Below are 20,264 nucleotides of genomic sequence, written 5' to 3' on the forward strand. Positions count from 1 at the left end.
AAAGCAAACTTGGGGCGCAAAGCGCCGACGATCAGCAAGCTGGTGGGTACGGTTCCCCAGAACCCACTACCTCTGTAATTTGGACACCCTCAGTGGTGTCCTCAGCATCAACAACACTATAAGTAGTGCCTCCCGCTATCTCCACAGTTCTGGAGCTAGACGCCCCAACAGCTAACTCTTCTGCTCTCATCTGACGCACCTCCTCCTCAGCAAGCGAGGCTCTCCTCGCAGCCTCCATCTCACGGTGATCCTTCTTCCGTGCTCTCTCCTCATCCTCATCTCGACCCCTAAGCCTCTTGGCATGCTCTCGAGGGGGAGGTGGTGGAATCTCTGAAGTGGAGAATAGGGCTGCCATCACTGTGTCTTTAGTAGGCTCTATAGAAGGGGCCTCAGACTCAGGCACCCTAGCCTCTAAGATCATATCAATATCTGCGCGAATACTGTCAACCGCAGCCTGAAGGGTCGTCACATCCACCAGAGGGGCTGGAAGGGCTAGCACTCGTAACTTAAAGGCGTCCAAGCGTTGATGAACCTCAGCGATCTTCCTCTCTGTTTGTTGGACCATTCTCCTCTCCAAGCGCTCTTTTGCCTCGGTAATAGACCTCTGCATCCAAGGCTGGATATGATGCAGAAGTGTAGCCATTTGCGCCTCTAATTTCTGGACCCTAGCAAGCGGGACCAGAGCGGGTAAAGGGGCTGAGCGAGAGGAGCCGCCTGCGTAGCCGTGTGGGACTGTGCTACCGTATCAGCCAGATTGTCACCAAGTGGAGGCAGCTCTGGATGGGGCCCTCTGCGTGGAGCCAACTCATTGGCCTCATCTCTAATGAGACTGATATCAATAGTGCCCAGAGGGGTCTTGAGCTGATCAACGTGCCATATAGGCACACCTGCGGATCTGCATAGAGAAAATATCATGCACGGGAAAGGGTAAGTAGTTGTGACCTTAAAATCCCTCTCGTGCATGACCGCCTGTAGAAGTCACACAAAATCCACCTCGAACCCGTCTATCATTGCCGCCATTAGTACTGCTCGATCCCATGTGACGATATTATCAATGGCTGTAGGGGAAAGGCAGTGGCGGACAATCAACCACAAAAACTTCGCCGTGAAAGTCAGGTTGGCCTTCTTGATGGCCTTCTTCGGCTCAGTCACCCAGTCGGCACCCTCTCGATCAACGGACAAGTGTAGGGCCATCCATTTCTTGTTGGTCTCTCTCAGCGATGGCTCACGTAGAAATTAGCCATCTTTGACAATCTGCCATCGGTAGTCAAATTCGACAGTGAGAGGGGTCCGATTAGCATCAACATTCTCACCGTATAGAAATCGGCGGATAGCAGGCAGGGAGATATCAATCGGAACACCACCTACTCGGACCTGCTCCAGTGGGGCCTGTTTGGCGGGGGCAGCCCACCTATCAATCTGCGATGGGAGAGTCGCTACATAGGATGCGTAGAACTCTCGGACCAGCTCTTAAGTATAACGTTCCAACGGACGTGCTGTCCACTCCAGTCGATGTCTGGTGAAGAGATTGTGGATCTTAGGCATCATCGGGAGACTTCCCATAAGGACCCGCCGCTCCAATGTAAGTGTCTGAGTCATAACTCCTTTGTCATTCAGGAACTTTGCATCGAAATAGACTTGAAACTGCCCGTCGACACACCACCGGTTGGGATAGTCAGTAACCGGGGTGAGAGCACGAGCTGTTGAACTAGGTGTGGATTCCGAACTGTCAGCCTCATCAGACGAGGCCGACGCTGCAGCAGTGGCGAGTGAGGGAACCTCAAAAGATCTGGAGGCTTCCTCCGACCACGAAACTCCTAAGGATCCAGACGCTCCTTCTTCATTAGTGGCAGACCCAGAAGGTGTGCCGGTCAGTGTGCGCTGTTCATCAGACTGGGAGGCAGTAACTACGCCGGACGCCACCTTTTTGGGTGTGGCTCCGGCAGCACGTGCAACACGGGATGGGGTGGAAGTTCCTGGGGGCACGTACTCGGGGCCACGCTCATCATCAGAGCAAATGACCAGGCGGGCGAACGGGGCGACAGACTTCGATCGACTGCTTGCATAGACTCGATCTTGTTTTGGTGCCATAGTAGATAGTACCTGAGACTTTGATAAAAACAAAGGGGAAAGGTACTTGGTGATCAAGTAGACACCCACAACAGTAGCTCTCCGACTAGAAGATGATGACTTTTAGGATTTTGGAAAATTTGGGGAAAATGATCGGTTGAAGAGAGAGATGATTTTGGAAGTTTAAAAGGGAGGGAAATAGGATGAATAGTGAAGGAATGGGGTGAAATGAAGGGTTGGGGGTTTTAAATGTTGAATTTGTTAAAAAAAACCCAGCCAGGTTGGGTCCGGTATGTCTCGTTAGTGACGCGATGATGGTCCATCTCATATGTGACGATCCGTCATTAGTTCCGTCGCGTGTGCCCTAGTTTGAAAATAACAGAAAGACATACCTGGCACGCGGATTCATGCAATGGTCCATCACAGTTGAAACGGTCCGTTGCTGTATCCGTCAGTGACAGCTGCAGAGTAATTTTCTGCAGAATTTCCTGGTGATGTGCCTGCAAATTAAAAACCCATTAGTAGAAAATGCTACCATTACTAGAAAGAAAACTGTAAGTTTTGGGTTGCCTCCCAACAAACGCCTAATTTAACGTCGCGGCACGACCAAGGACACTTGATTACTCAGACTTCATCAAGATGGTATGCCTCGATCACTTCATTCGCTTATTCAGCATGCCCGAGATAGATTTTTATGCTTTGTCCATTCACCTTGAACAGCACACCCTCCTTAGTTTCCAACTCAACTGCTCCATGAGGGAATAGTTGGGTAACCAAGTAAGGACCAGTCCAGTTGGACTTGAGCTTGCACGGAAACAAGAGCAACCTAGAATTGAATAAAAGCACCAAATCCCCGACCATAAACTCTCGTTTTTCAATTTTTTTGTCGTGGTACTTCTTCATCTTTTCTTTGTATACGGCTGAGCTTTCATAAGCTTTCAGGCGAAATTCATCGAGTTCATTCAACTCAGTTAACCGTTGTTCTTCAGCTTCGCTCCAATCCATTTTCAACTTTTTCATATACCACATGGCTTTATGCTCTAACTCAACCGGAAGATGACAAGCTTTCCCATATACAAGTTGGTATGGAGACATACCTATGGGAATCTTATACGTTGTCCAGTAGGCCCAAAGGGCATCATCAAGCCTCCTTGACCAATCCGTTCTACTAGCGTTCACTGTTTTTGACAATATCTATTTGATCTCCCAATTCGACACTTCAACTTGCCCACTAGTTTGAGGGTGGTAAGGAGTGGCCACATTATGGCAAACCCCATATTTCTCCAATAACCCCTTGAACATTCTGTTGCAAAAGTGGGAGCCCCAACACTAATAATTGCCCTTGGGTGCCAAAACGAGAGAATATATTCTTTTTTAAGAATGCAGTGACATTCTTCCCTTCATTGTTTGCGAGGGCGATGGATTCGACCCATTTAGATACATAATCAACCGCTACTAGAATGTACTTCATTCCATGAGAACTCACAAAAGGGACCATAAAGTCAATACCCCAAACATCAAATAACTCAATCACAAGAATAGGGTTTAGAGGGAGCTCTTGCTTTCTTGAAATGCCACCATCTCGTTGGCATCGATCACATGATTTGTCAAACTCATGAGCATCTTGATGAAGAGTTGGCCAATAGTAACCACATTATAATATCTTATGAGCGGTTCGGATACAGCTGTGATGTCTACCAACGGGTGAGGAATGGACTGCTTCCAACACACTCAACATCTCATATTCTGGAACACAACGCCGAATAAGCCCGTCGGTACAACTCCTATATAAGTATTGTTCATCCCAAAATAACTTCTTCACATCTTACATGAACTTTTTTCTTTGATGAAAGGACAAGTCCGATGGAACAATATCACTAGATAGATAGTTCGCAAAATCTGCGAACCATGGAACCAAGTCTTGTAAGCAGCCTACATGCTCATCGGGGAAAGTATCATCAATGTCAGTCTTATCCCCCAACTCTCTCATAGCTTCATCCTTTAGACGGGACAAATGATCAGCAACTTGATTTTCAGTTCCTTTTCTATCCATCACTTCAAAGTCAAATTCTTGTAGCAGTAATACCCAACGAATTAACCTAGGTTTCACATCCTTCTTTGCCATCAAATATCTCAATGCTGAGTGGTCAGTGTGCACTATAACTCTGGTACCTAGCAAATAGGAGCGGAATTTCTCAAAAGCAAAGAATACTTCAAGGATTTCTTGCTCAGTCACAATGTAGTTCTTCTGAGCTTCATTTAGGGCTTTACTAGCATAGTAAATGGGGTGAAGGATTTTGTTCTTTCTTTGTCCCAATACTACACCAAGAGCAACCCCACTAGCATCGCACATCACCTCAAATGGACTGTTCCAATCCGAATGCTTTAAGACAGGATTCATCAAAACAAAATTTACAATCTTTCTCCAGCAGTTTGCACAATGGATGTGCAATCTTTGAAAAGTCTTTGATGAATCTCCGGTAAAAACCTGCATGCCCAAGAAAGCTTCTCACACCTTTCATAGACATCGGTGGGAAAAGTATCTCTATTACCTCGACTCTAGATCGATCAACCTCTATGCCCTTTTCTGAAATGCGATGACCCAAAACAATACCTTCTTTCACCATGAAATGACATTTTTCCCAATTCAGTACTAAATTGCAGTCTTCACATCTCTTAAGGACCTCAGATAAATTGTTCAAACATCGCTCGAATGAATCACCTACCACCGAAAAATCATCCATAAAAACTTCTATAGTATCTCCACCATGTCGGAAAATATCGACATCATACATCTCTGAAATGTGGCGGGTGCATTACACAACCCAAACGAAATTCTTTTGAACGCAAAGGTCCCATATGGACAAGTAAAAGTGGTTTTCTCTTGATCTTCTAGTGCAATAGAAATCTGATTATACCCCGAATATCCATCAAGAAAACAGTACCACCCTTTTCCGGCAAGTCTATCCAACATCTAATCCATGAAGGTCATAGGAAAGTGGACTTTTTCAGTCCATGAATTTAATTTGCGGTAATCCATACACACACTCCATCCAGTAACCGGTCTCATTGGGACAAGTTCATTTTTTTCGTTGGGGACCACAATCATTCCCCCTTTCTTAGGTACACACTGAACAGGGCATACCCAACTACTATCGGTGATCTGATAGATTACTCCGGCATCCAACCACTTAATGATTTCCTTCTTCACGACCTCTTGCATAGGAGGATTTAAACGTCTTAGGTGCTCAATACTTGGCTTATGATCAGGCATGAGTTGGATTTTATGAGAGAAAATATTAGGAGGGATCCAAATAATGTCCGTAATAGTCCACCCAATAGATCTTTTGAACCTTTTTAGCACTTTCACCAAACTCTCAACTTGTTGTTCATTCAGGTCTGATGCAATGATTACCGGCAAAGTGTCACCATTTCCTAAGAATTCATACCTGAGATGAGGTGGGAGAGCTTTTAGTTCTAACTTTGGAGCCTCCTCTATAGATGGTTTTGCGGGTGGGGACTTGCGATTCTTTATATCTAACTCATATTTCTTCGGTTTAAACCGAACATAACCTCGATCAAGAGCCGCGACTAATGACTCATACTCTTCAATGCAATCGCTATCAAAATTCATTATCAGTGCCGCTAATGCTTCTACACCTAGACGTTCTTCTATTTGTGTCTTAGATGTCTCACCAATGTTGTAGGATATACCAGATGCCGATTGGAGCTCACCACTTTGCCTCATGGACCTACAAATGTTAAAGGTCACTTCCTCATTGTTCAACCAAAATTTCATCTGCCCCTTTTCCATATCAACTAAGGCTCTACCTGTAGCAAGGAATGACCTCCCAAGAATAATAGGCACTTCAAAATTGACTTCACAATCAAGAATAACAAAATCTGCCGGAAATATGAATGACTCCAGTTTTACTAGCACATCATGGAGTATCCCTATAGGACTTTTCACTGTTCGATCAGCCATCAGTAGCTGCATCGCAGTGGGCTTTGGGTCATCCAAACCCAATTTCTTGTAAATCAAGAGGGGCATGAGATTTATGCTTGCCCCCAGATCACATAATGCTTTCGCAAAATGTAATAGCCCGATTGTACAAGGAATAGTGAACGCACCCGGATCTTCTTTATTTTGTACCAGAGATCTTGTAGCAATAGAACTACATTGCTGCATTCTATCATCATCCTCAAAAGTGACTGATCTTTTCTTTGTAACCAGATCTTTCATAAACTTGGCGTAACCGGGCATCTGTTGTAAAGCTTCTACCAAAGTGACATTGATAGAAAGTTGTTTCAACATTGTTATAAAACGCCGATATTTACCATCCTCGGTCTTTTTTAATAATCTTTGAGGAAATGGGGGTAGTGGCCTAGGCATGGGAGTTACCTTTTTAGGAACTTCAGCATCTTTTTCAGTGTTATCCTTTACTTCACCATTAATATCTACCACATTATCAGTATCTTTTGTCACCTTTTTCTCATTAGTTTGCATAGGTGGGTCAATGATTTTCTTGCCACAGCGAGTAGTGATTTTCATACAATGTCCATCATTTTTTGGATTTTGGACAGTGTTGCTAGGAAGAGTGCCCGGTTTCCGTGTGTTCAAAGTCGCAGATAATTGGGCCAATTGTAACTCAAGTTGCTTAATCGATATTGCATGTGTATCGATTTTTCGCCCAATACCCACTAAATTATTCCTCAACTCTTTATTGTGCTCATCACTAGCATCGAACCTCCTCATCATTTTATGCAACATATCCTCAACTCGCGCCATACTACTTCCACCATCCCTAGGAGTAACTTCACGATTTTGAAGAGGAACATAGGGCCCATTCCTGTCATTTCTATTACCATAGGTACCCCTGTTGAAGTTGTTGTCGCGGTTGTAGTTTCCATCTCGGACATAATGACTCTCATGGTTGTAGTTACCATAGTTCTGACCTTGGTTCCCTTGACCTTGGCGCCAATTCTCCTGACTAGAGCCTTGGGCACTTGGTCGGAAACCCCCCGTCTGCTCATTTACCACATAGGAATCCTCCTCATAATAACACTCATCATTTTGTGGTGGTGGTTTCGACAAGTAGTTGACTGCATTTATCTTTTCTGCACCCCCAGTGACATGTTTTAGTACCAACCCAAGATCAGTTCTCATCTGAGCCATTTCTTCACGATTCTCATCTGTGGCTGGGTTGTGAGTGGATTGGACTGCGAAGGTATTTCTCCCGGTATCTGACTTCCTAGTACTCCAAGCTTTATTATTCCAGGAGATTTTCTCTAATTTTTCAGCAATCTTAGCATAAGGACACTCCCCATAAGATCCACCTGCTATAGGGTCCAACACCGCTTTATTATTATCATCCTATCCCCAATAGAAGTGTTCCTTCAGTGACTCATCATTTATTCGGTGATTTGGGATGCTTCTCAAGAACGAGGTGAATGTATCCCAAGAATTACTAACTGAATCTCCCGGTAGTGCCACAAAGTTGTTCACTTTGTCTTTGTGGTTTAGTTTCTTGGAGACCGGATATTAGCGTGCTAAGAAAACATCCCTTAGTTGGTTCCAAGTGAAAATTGTTTTGTAAGGGAGCTCGGTGAACCATATAGCAGCCTTTCCCGTCAGTGAGAGAGGAAACACTCTAAGCCCTATTACATCCAAGTTCTACTCAGGCCTCCCTACATAGCTTTTACACACTGCCCTTACCTTAGCTATATGGGCATGTGGATCCTCAGAAGTTAGCCCTGAAAACAAACCTCTGGTAGTGAGCATTTGCATCAGGCTGCTAGTTACCACGAAGGTGTGGCCTGGTGGTAGAGGAGGCAAGAAAAGTGGCCCATCGGAGTCTTCTATGTTGTCATAGCCTCTGTAGTATGCATGGGGCCATGGAGCGGGATTTTGTCCCCTCTTTTGGTGTTCACCCGGAGCATCGGGTAACAACTTACCATGAACATCAACCGGAGGTGGGATGTTCTGGTTTGGATCATCATCATTAATTCACAAGTTTCTATTCATGTTGCGTAGTGTACGCTCTAATTCGTGATCGTAAGGAAACAAGGGTTCTCTTCCTGTCCGTGTATTTGGCATACGAGGAGGGTGGTTCTTCACGAATCAAAAACAATAAAACAAAGTAAAATCAAGAAAATATCAACTAAACTATAGTAATAAGTTTAAGTTAATCTAAAAGCTACTTTCTCCGGTAGGGGCGCCAAAATTTGATACGCTCAAACTTACTTCTCAAATAAGAAGTAAAGCGGTTGTGTCAAGTAAATAACCCAACTAGTGAGGTCGGGATCGTGCCCACGAGGAAAATATTTTAGACTTAACCTCAATCTATTATTACTATTGTTCAGTCAATTACTTCCTTGGAAAGCATAAAACGATAAAAGGGGGGTTTCTATTCCAAAATAAATGAAAATAACTAGCGAAATAAAAGGAGACAACTAACAGCTTCGAATGTTGGAGTTTAATCAATTAATCAAAGTAACTAGGGCTTACTTGTTCCCCACAGGTTCATAACTTGATAAGTCTAACCATAACAATTCTTTCCTAGTATCTTGCATGCAAAGTGATAAGTTATGTATTTCTAAATCCTTGGTCCGGCATCTAGAAAATTTCACTCCGCACCTTGGTCTGGATACGTGTGTTGCTATCCTAACCCTTATCTTTACCTCATATTAAGCATCGTATTCGATATTTGACTAAGTTATTACCTTGTACCAATCAATACTAGCCTATTAGATAGTATAGACTAAATCTATGTTGCTAATTCTTTTCCTATTATCTACCTCCTTGGTTCGGTAAGTAGCATTAAGGCAAGTTCTAACGTTGGTCATTCGTTAAAAATACTTCTATGCAAAAGAATTATCAATACATGCAATAAACTATTCTAAAATTGTTATTTTAGTTAGGTTTTACCTCATTATTTGCCTATAGTCATAATCACAATATTCAAATATATGGTATAAGTTCGCTTGATTAATCAACAAAAATCACCAACAATCAATTCAAAGAATCTCAAAATAATCAAGAATCTAACAATAATCAAGGGCCTAACCTAATATTCCCGAGTCTAACCTAATATTCCTGAGTCTAACTAATAATCCCCAGTCTAACCTCAAAAATGAGGTTTTTCGAACTATTTATAGAAAATAAAACCTAATTAAACAAGGACTCTATTTGCTGGAAATCTGTCAAAATGCGGTTGGATCGACGAACCTCGCGACGGATCGTCATGGTCACGACGGGCCGTCATGGATTCCATTCGTCCTATACTTGTGCAATTTCTTCTGCTGCTCTCTTCATTACCCTCGACGGCAGGTATGACGGATCCTCAGAGGCACAACGGTCCGTCGAGGGTCTCCGTTCCAAAACACTTGAACTCTTGGAATATGGGTACTGGGACTACTTCTCTGATCTTCATGACGAACCTGCAGGACGGACCGTCATTGATACGATGGTCCGTTACGCTTTCCGTAACCCCACACTTTGTCAGACTTCCCCATTTTCCTTCAGCAGCTGCACTACGCTGCCACCTACGGACCGTCACGAGCATGACGGACCGTCACAAGCTCCATAGGTGGTCTCTTCTGCATTTCTTCGCTCAAAAACCTCTGCATTCATCTTTGGACAGATTTCCTGCAAATAAGGATAAACTTATAGAAAAGTTAGCACAAAAAGACTATTGGAAACACTAAACTTGAGGAAAAATTATTAATAATACCGTGAAACCATGGTATATCAATAACGCTTTCGACAAGCGACACACAAAATGTGGGTGAGACTTGTCAATAAAGCCTGGTGGTTGAGACATGTAAACAACCTCCGTAAGGTCACCATTAAAGAATGCATTGTTAACGTCTAATTGCTTAAGAGCCCAAAATTTAGTCACTGCATAAGATAAAACAAGTCTGATGGTTGAATGTTTGACAACTGGGCTGAATGTATCATGAAAATCCACCCCCTCTTCTTGATGAAAACCTTTGGCAACTAAGCGAGCTTTGTACCTTTCGATTTAACCATCTGCTCGTCGCTTAATACGGTATACCCATTTTCAACCCACCACATTTGCATTGGGAGGGCAGGGAACAAGTGTCAAAGTGAAGTTACGGCACAATGCTTGATATTCAGTATCCATGGCGCACGACCACTTAGGAGAGGATGCAGCTTGCTTATGGGTTTTTGGTTCACTTGCTATAATGGATGAAACTGGGGTAGGACGGCGAGATACAACAAGTGTTTTAGGCTTGAGGGAATTTTTTTGAGCTCATGTGGTCATAGGATGATTGAAAGAAGTAGCAGGACGGAAATATGTAGGAGCATTCTAATATGTGCTTGAAGTAGAGGACGCGATGGTGGGTGGAAATGTATTGTGTGGTGGAGATGTTGCGGTATATGAATTAGGTACTGGTAGGACTCGAGTGGTTAGTGAGGACGAGGAAGGGAAATATGCCAGTGAATGGATTAAAGGTGAGGAAGCAGATGTGGGAAAAGCATTGGAAATTGATTGTAGAGAAGTTAAGGATGAGGGTGGTGAGTTGTCACTAGAGCAAGAAGAAAATTTGTTGTAATGAGGATAGGGAAATTTATCTTCATCGAACTTCACATGACGAGCAATATACATCCTATTGGTTGGGGGACAATGACATAGATAACCTTTATGCTTCGAACTATAACCCAAGAAGACACACGGAAGAGAGCAACAATCAATTTTATGATGATTGTAATGACGTAGAAAAGGGTAGCATAGACACCCAAATTTTCGAAGGAGTTGGTAGTCCGCTGGATGATGATATAGAGCTTCATAGGGTGATTTAAAGGATAACATGGGAGTGATGGTACAATTATGTAGGTATGTGGCGGTAGAAAAAGCATGCTCCCAATATTGATATGGAAGACATGCGTGAGCAAGTAAAGTTAGTCCTTTCTCCACAATGGTGCGGTTACGTCTTTATGGAGCCCCATTTTGTTCGTGAGTGTGAGGACAAGAGAGACAATAAGTTATGCCGATGGATTGGTCATATGAAGACACATTAGGATACTCCCTACCCCAATCAGTTTGCAAAGTTTTGATGTTTTTGCCAAATTGTGTGGAAACCATCTTATGAAAGTATTTTAAAACATCAAAAACTTGTGATTTTGTTGACAAGAAAAATATCCAAACAAATTTAGTAGAATCATCAAGAAACTGAACAAAATACTTATTTTCATTAATAGAAAGATGCGGAGAAGGCCCCCAAACGTCAGAATACACCAAATCGAAAGGGAATAAACTACGACTTGAGGAAGACGCTAACGGGAGCCTCTGACGTTTTCCTAATTGACAAGATCCACAAACTGCAGGCATTTTGTTGGAAGTCACTGGAAGATTAAAACTACAGACTAGACGAAGTAAAAGTTGCTCATGAGGATGATCAAGGCGTTCATGCCATGCTTGGAGTGATGCTCGAGATATGACAAAGGCGCGAGGAGTTGAGGATGAGATAACAGGAAGCCCACCACCATCCAAATGATATAAACCATTATCAATTGACCCGTGGAGTAGTATTTTTCCCTGAGGATCCTTCACAAAACAATATGAGGGTTGAAATTCCATAAAGACATTATTATCTTTAGTAAATTGAGAAACACTCAGTAAACTCTTGGTGATGGAAGGAACATGAAGAATTTTATTAAGATGAAGAGGTCGAGTAGCACAAGAAAGCTTAGAGGATCCGATAGAGAGTTTTTGGCCATTACCTACAGCAAGCTGATCCTCACCATTATAGTCCGTGTGAATACATAGTTGAGACAAGTCTGACGTAACATCATTGGTGGCACCTGAGTCCGCAAACCATGAATATCAATAATAGCCGAAGGAGAAATCATAGAATTAGTCGAGGGAGTGACCATATTGGCTTATGGACGGTTAGAGGATCGGTTTGGTGGGTAGGTATCCATGTTGTTGCAGTTGTAGCCATTACGAGCATGGTGGTTGGGTTTCTCACATATTTGACAGATTATGCGAGGTGATGATCTATTAGAGGAACGAGGGGGGTTGGTATTGGTCGGGCGAGTGGAGGATTTTTGAGAGGTGGTGACAATTTGTTGATTAGGATATCCAGTGATTGGGGAGCGGTTGGAGTATTGACGAGATATGGCATTGACTTGAAGTTGGAGGGATTTGGTTTCCTCAGCCAGTTTCTCCTCTTCTTGGAGAAGTAAACCAAGAAGTGAATCAGTGGTGAGGTTATCAAGGTGAGGGTTAATGGCAGAGCGAAAAGGTCCACAGGAAGAGTCTAGTCCAAACAAAATAGCACTCATAAGTTCTTCGTCTGTTATGGGACGGGCAGCAAGAGCTAGACTATGGGATATAGTTCGTTTCGTGTCAACATAGTCCATAATGGTTGAAGAACCCTTAGTGGTGGTTTGGAGTTAGTGGCGAAGTTGCATGACGCGAGCTCGGGATTGAGATTGATAAAGGTTGGAAAGATATGACCAAGCTTCACGAGTGGTACGAATGTGCATTATGTAAGGTATGATAGAATGACTCATGGTAGTTTTGAGCCAAAGAAGAAGGATTCCTTCTGGTTGTGCAATCTAAGTGTGTGTGTGTGTGTGTATGTGTGTGTGCGCGCGCGTGCGTGCGTGCTGAAGATGTATATGATAGAGTTTGAATACAAATAGAAAAAGAGCTATCCTAATCAATAAAGGATTTTGAGTTTACAGAAAAGACTTATTATAATATCTATAGAGAAATCCTACATTCCAGCCAAGAAGGATTTATTGTCATCTAACATGGGTACATATATGTCTTTAAAATAAACTATTAAATAGTTCAGAAGTATCGTAATAGTAATTTCAGCCAAAATTAGAATATTTTTCGACCCTTTTCCCAAAAAAATATTTAAGAAATAAAATTGGTGTACAACTTTAGATATGGTAGAAGATTAGGTGTTTACAGGAAGTAGGGAAGAAGATTTAGAAAGCAATTAGAGAAGTCGGCATTACTTTTGGCTAAGAAATTTTCTTGCCGGACAAATTGAGGTTAAAATTTCATGACATGGATATTCATCAACATATTTTTGACTTTTACACATTATAAATATATCATAATAAAAATTTATAAGTTAGATTTAATATTTTTTCTTTACTTTGTAATTTATACATAACGCATAGTGTTTTTTTTATGTGATATGGGCTATATTAACAAATATTTTTGTAATGTTAAAATATTTACATTCAAAAATTAGAAATGCTTGTAATTGACAATTAGATGTTTTAAAACACCTAAGCTATAAACTTAATAAATTATGAAATAGGTGATATTCAAAGTTTTGGAACTATTTGAGAAAATATTTAAATTTGTATGCATAAATGAATGAAGATTTCATTCGTTAATCTATTATATCTTAGCTAAAAATTTTAACGTGATCATATCATATTTTCATTTATTTAATTTTCATTTTTTTAATCTTTTTTAATTTTTAAAGTGTCAAATGATATAAATTTTAAGTCAAAATTTTGTTGATATATATTTTCTTCATCATATTGATACATGAATAAAATTGTAATTTATAATATTTTCAATATAGTTTTAAACTTTCAAATCTTAAATTTAAAATATCAGATTAATCTGATCTTATTTAATTTTGAAAAAATAAGCTTAAAGAAAAACAGTATTACTTGAATTAATTTTGGCCATAGGATAACAATTAATGTTTAGTTCCTTTTCTTTTCATTTTTTTATTCTTAACTAAGGAAATATTTGAATTCATATTATCTAATGAAAGAACATATAACAATAAAAAGAGTATTGTTCACTTGACTTTAATTTTAATATAACAAACTTATATATTCCAATATAGATTTCATAAATATTTATAGATCTTCTGTATGCATAAACATGAAAATTTGAGAAAAGACTCAAAATAGTCCTCCATTTTTGAATTAGAATCATAATAATTCTTATCTTTTTAACATGGAGCACTAATACTCCTTCATGTTTCAAACAATTGGTGCATATTTATTGCTCCCCTAAACAACCTTCTGATTTTTTACGACACTTTTCTTTGCACGTGAGAATAGAACTCAAACCTTCGCCGTCTCTGTTCCCCTTCAAATAGCATCAGCACCTATTTATCCACCATACTTTGTTTCTTTTGTCTATTTGCATTAGTGGTGGCAAATGGGATGTTGAGTCAAATGTGGGGGATTGAAAATGGGTAAATATAAAATGGATAATCATTCAAATCGTTTATATTTAATATGGGTAAAAATGGGTTGAATAATAAATGAGTTGAGTAAAATACTAGTTTAACCATATTTCATGAATAAATAGTTCTTTATTTTAGAATTCAATATGGAGAAAATATTTTAGTCTTTTTTTTAAATGAAATATGTTGAAAATGCTTCATTTAATTTTATTTTATTATAAAAGTAAAAAAAAAAACTTTAAAAAAAAATTGGGGTTGAGGGGGGATTCCAGGGTAGGGTGAAAAAAAATTGAAGTTAAAAATATTTTTTAAACAAACTTAATATTTTTAAAGGGTGGGGGTAGGGATAGGGGGTGGGGTGGGTGGGTCCAGGGTAGGGTGAAAGAATAAATATTTGAAGTTGAAATTATTTTTTTTAAAACAAACTTAATTTTTTTTGGGTGGGGGTGGGGGTGATGGAGGGACGATGGTAGGGATGAAAAAATGAAATTTTGAAGTTGAAAATATTATTTTAAAATAAACTTAAATATTTATTTTTTGTGGGGTGGGGGTGAGGGGGCTGGTGTGGGGGTGGGTTAGGGGGAGTCCAGGATAGATGTGAAAAAATGAATTTTGAAGTTCAAAATATTTTCAAAAAATAAACTTTAATTTTTTATGAAAAGGATGGGGTGAAGGTCGAGAGTTGAAATATTAATAGAGACTCATATATGAAGGTTTTGAAAAATGGATTCTAAAACTTGGTAACAGAAGATTTTTTGAAAATTTGGAGAAAACTTGCAATATTCATATTTGATCCGTAGTTTACCCATAATATACTCATATTTTAATGGGTAAAATATGGGTATAGTCTCAAATATTACTTATTTAAAATTACTGTTTCAACCCATATTTAATAAGCTATTTGGACGTGTCAATGAAAAATTGGCTTAAATTGCCAGCACTAATTTGCATAAATAAAACAATCCGAGAAATAATATTCAATATTGTTTCAATGATTTTGAGGTGCCTTTTTTTTATTCATCTCCTTCAATGGAAGTCTCAGGCAGAAGAAAAAAATCTCCTTTTGCAAAGCATTCTTCATTATTATCGATATATGTGGATCTATAGGCAAGGTTTTTGCACACCAAACATTCGACCAAATGTCTCGTTGATCGTTTTAATTATCCCAATTATGATATATACATGCTAAACATCAGTGAGCTCGAAGATAATTATAGGCACGTGATAATCTTGAAGAGAAAAGATCGAGGCAGATTCAAGCTCTACCTAGCGGAAGTTTATCAAATGCAAGTTTTGATAGAGGATCCGAGATAAGAGGCGAAACAAATGAGCCAAAAGTAGTTGAGATCAAATAATTGGAAAACGGGTGTTGCGAAATGCGATCACATGTTGGCATAGCATAGAATAATATATCTTTTCATTTTGCAATGTATTAAATTTTGTTATGGAACAAATATGATGTATGTTTGGTGTCAACTTGTTTGGTCCCTTGAATCTTCATAAAAAATATATTCATATTTTAAATCAGAATTGCATCATATTTAAACTAAAATTGCACCAAAGCAGTAGTAGAAAAGCACCCAAACTGCATTTGAAATTCACCACAACATCACAAAAACAGCACCAGAAATGCACCACATCTGCAACTCCTAATTTTCACTAAACAACACTAGAATTGCACCACAAACAATAGTAGATTCGCACAAAAAACTACACCAGGAAAAAAATTTGAAAAACGATAACAAAATATAGTTTCTACTTGAAAAACAAGAGGTGATCTATTTTTTTTTTTTTAAAAAAACTGATCTTTATTTGTGGAAATAAATCTTGGGAGCAATTAATTTTGAAGTCGTATTTGTTGAAATTATTAGCCACAACTCTGAAAATTGATAGCCATTAATGTGAAAGTTGGTAGCCACATTTGTGGAAGTAGATAGTCAAAGTTTGATATAGTTAGGTAGCCAATTTTTGTTGAAATTGGCTACTACATTATGTCATTAATGATGTAAACAAGTGTTAAAAAAAACTCTATAAATAGAGTAGTAATTGAACACTTGAAGACACACCAAAAAAGAGAAGCAATAGGGAGTAAAGAGAGTAATCTACAAACTACTTCTTAGTTTATGAGAAAATAGTGTGCAAGTAATATTATTGTGAGTTGCAAGAAATAAAAGAGTGTTGAGTATTAGTCTTTTGATAGTATCAAGTTTTCATCAATATTATTGTATTACTTATTCGGGTATCATATTTACCCATTTTAATATTTGGCGTCGTTGTCACTTTCTTCCTATTGCTATTTAGTTTGGACATTATCCTGGGTGTGATTGTCATTTTGTCTAACAACGTGGTATCAAAGCCATGACAAATAATTGTCCGTTGTCCTTTCAATACCCCCATCTCACAAGAGAAAATTATGAAAATTAATGTCTACGAATGAAAGCTATTCTTGACCCACAAATGAGGAAACTTTGCCCTCAAATGAAAAGGAGGTCTTGTTAAAGACAAGAAAGAAAAATCAATAGGCCCTCACTCTTATCCATCATTGTTTGGATGATGACATGTTTGAGAAGGTGGCTGATACAACCACCTCAAAAAACGCGTGGGATATTCTACAAAATTCTCTTCAAGGAGTTGATAAAGTAAAGAAGATTAAACTTCAAACTCTAAGGGCTGAGTTTGAAGTTTTAAATGAAAGAATCCGAATCCATTTCGGAGTTTTGTTCAAGATTGATGATTGTTGTAAAACAACTAAGAAGATATGGGGAGGAAGTAGATGATGTGTGTGAGGTAGAAAAGATCCTTCGTTCTTTAACACCAAAATTTGATTATGTGGTGTGTGCTATTGAGGAGTCTAAAGATCTAAACTCTATGAAGGTAGAACATTTGGAAGGTTCTTTACTAGCCCATGAAGAGAAAATGAAAAGGAGAAAAGAAGAGTCACTAGAGCAACTTCTTAAAACTCATGCATCCTTTAAAGGTTTTGAAGGTGAGAAAAGTTACAAAGGAAATGGACAATGGCGAGGCATGGAGGCTGTGGAGGTCGTGGAAGAGGAAGAAATTATACCAATTATTTCAACAGTGAAGATAAAGTTCACTAGTCATTCAGATGTCGTGATCGTGGTCAACGAGGAGACAGAGGACGTGGAGCCTACCAAGGTACAAATGAAATGAGGTATGACAAATCTAAAATTGAGTGTTATAAATGTCATAAAATGGGACATTACTCTTGGAAATGTCGTAGTAATGTTGAAGAGAAAGTAAATCTTGTTGACAACAACAAAAGATGAAGATGACTCAACACTGTTATTAATACTCAAAGAAGAAAATAAAGATGATTGCAGCTCATGGTATCTTGACAATGGAGCAAGCAATCATATGTATGGCTATAAATATAAATTTGTGGAGATAAAAAAGACCGTGAAAGGTAATGTGTCTTTTGGAGATACCTCAAAGATCCAAATTGAAAGGATAGGTATGATTCTGATATCCTGTAATGATGATGGTCATAAATTGATTACTAATTATTATATGCCAAAATTGAAAAGTTTGGGTCAACTTCTTGAAAAAGGATATGATATTCATATGAAAAATATGCATCTTTGACTAAGAGATTCAAGTAACAACTTAATTGCTAAAGTTCATATGGCAAATAATAGATTGTTTCCTTTGAATCTTCAAACTATCGATGCAAGGTGTTTGAAGGCTAATGAGCAAGATGACTCATGGTGTTGGCATATGAGAGTTGGACACTTGAACTTTGAAGCGCTCAAGTCAATTGGAGACAGGAACATGGTTAATGGAATACCGTCAATAAACCATCCAAATCAATTGTGTGAAGCTTGTCTTCTTGAAAAGCATGCAAGGAGGAGTTTTCCAAAGGAGTCTATATCAAGAACAAGTAAGCCACTCCAACTTGTACACACCAATGTGTGTGGTCCGATCGATCCACCTTCTTTTGGTAAAAGAAAATACTTTTTGCTTTTTATTGATGATTTCAGTAGAAAAACTTGGGTATACTTTTTGAAGAAAAAATCTGAAGTTTTTGTTGCCTTTAAAAATTTCAAAGCACTTGTAGAAAAAGAAAGTGGCTATGAAATAAAAGCATTAAGGTCTGATAGAGGTGGCAAATTCACTTCAAAAGAATTTAATGACTTTTGTCAATATCATGAAATTCGTTGCCCTCTAACAGTACATTACTCGCCACAAAAAAATAGAATTGCAGAAAGAAAGAATAGAACAATTCTTAATATGACTAGATGTATGTTGAAAGAAAAATATTTACCAAAATAATTTTGGGCCGAGACTGTTTCTTGTGCAATTTATTTGAGCAACAGGTCTCCAACAAGAAATGTACGAGAAAACACCTCAAGAGACATGGAGTGGAAGAAATTCAAGTGTTAAGCACTTGAGAATCTTTGGGATCATAGCCTATGCTCATGTTCCACATCAAGGGAGAGCTAAAATTGACGATCGTGTTAGGATCGAATTCACGTACACACACTAGATGAATGAAGAACACAAGAACTTTCAAGAGAAAGAGATGAGAGATCTAGAGAGAGAAAGAGAAAACCCAATATTTCGTGGTAACACCCCGTAAGTAAACTTCCACGGCGGTAAGGTATATTTATATTAATAAATCAGAGTATTTTTTGTTAAAGAGAATAAATAGTACAACCTAAAATTTAGGGTTTAGGGTTAAACCGCGTAAACAGTTACACATTGTATAATCCAATTATGTGTTTGTTGGTTATGAGGAAGTTCAAAAGGCTACACATTGTATAATCCAAACAATAACAAGGTGATGGTGAGTCGTGATGTTGAATTTGATGAAGAAGCATCATGGAACTGGGAGGCTCCGGAAGCAAAAACATATGATTTTCTTCCATACTTCGGAGATGAAGAAGAATAGGAGACCATGGCACAGGATGCAACCCCGCCTCCTTCACCAAGAAATGTTGCATATCCATCTTCTCAAGAGAGTTCAAGTGAAAGATCACATAGGATGAGAGGCATCCAAGAAATCTATGATGACACAAAAGAAATTACTAATTTTGATTTTTGGTGTTGTCTCTTTGTTGATAGTGAACCAATGAATTTTGATGAAGTTGTTACTGACAAAAGGGACAAGCCACGGAGAAGGAGATCCAGTCAATAGAAAAGAACAACACTTGGGAGTTGACAACTTTTCCCAAGGACAATCGAGCAATTAGAGTCTAATGTGTTATTTCTTGGAGTTCAAAGAAACAATCAAGTGTTACTCTCTCGACTTGTGAAGTTGAATATGTGGCAGCGATATTATGTACGTGTCATGCTATTTGGTTGAGAAGATTGTTGAAGTAACTCAATTTTCCATTAATTGAAGCCACAATGATTCCCATAACTTAGAACCAAGGACATCATAAATAAATTTTAAGCCTTAAGTATAGATAAAGCTGATGATTTGGTTCCGCAACGTAATTTCTTGTTTCTTATCACAAACTTCATTCTTATTCTTATAAATGATACTTTCTTGATGTGTTAGTTTGCAAGCAAATATAACCAATCTGCCGATTTCACTTTTACATTTGGTTATCATAGGTCCCAAACTATAATTATTTAATAGGTCCATTCAGTTTTCAACCTAATGAAGAAATAATATAACTCATAACTTCCATCTTGTCAAACAAGATTTTTAATAAATTTAATACCCATATCAATATCCAACAGACGTCGCGTTGCTTTGTCTTCCATGCTGGTGTCAGCATATTAAAAATAAACTTGTTAAAGAAAATAAGATGCCCAAAATATATTTGTGCAGAAACAATTAGGTGATAAAATAATTACAGATGTTGAAAACGTCCTTAAGTGGAGTCATCTTGATTACTGTTCTTTTAAGCTATATATGATTTTTAACTCTAAATGATGATCCAAGAATAAACAAGAAACAAATAATCATGAAAAATGTACAAAAAATGAAATATTTTGTCACTGTACATGTTATGGAAAGTCTC

The 20,264-nt window shown here is 38.8% G+C and overlaps 1 protein-coding gene and 1 long non-coding RNA gene across 2 annotated transcripts; one reads left to right on the forward strand and one right to left on the reverse strand.

The window, feature by feature from the left end:
• Positions 1-1,236: 1,236 nt before the first annotated feature.
• Positions 1,237-6,826, reverse strand: LOC138348019 (uncharacterized). The gene is made up of 9 exons (XM_069296623.1): positions 6,473-6,826; positions 6,224-6,306; positions 5,520-5,822; positions 4,007-4,376; positions 2,845-3,264; positions 2,463-2,570; positions 1,869-2,103; positions 1,570-1,754; positions 1,237-1,419 (listed from the first exon to the last, which is right to left on the reverse strand). Exons 1-9 carry the CDS (start codon positions 6,824-6,826, stop codon positions 1,237-1,239), a joined length of 2,241 nt encoding a protein of 746 aa, XP_069152724.1.
• A 9,507-nt stretch (positions 6,827-16,333) lies between these two features.
• On the forward strand, positions 16,334-19,835 carry LOC112941344 (uncharacterized). The gene is made up of 2 exons (XR_003246473.2): positions 16,334-17,746; positions 17,967-19,835. It is a non-coding gene; the product is annotated as an uncharacterized lncRNA (long non-coding RNA).
• Positions 19,836-20,264: the final 429 nt, after the last annotated feature.

The sequence above is a fragment of the Solanum lycopersicum genome, chromosome 4 (assembly GCF_036512215.1).
Source record: "Solanum lycopersicum chromosome 4, SLM_r2.1".
Lineage (NCBI taxonomy): Eukaryota > Viridiplantae > Streptophyta > Magnoliopsida > Solanales > Solanaceae > Solanum > Solanum lycopersicum.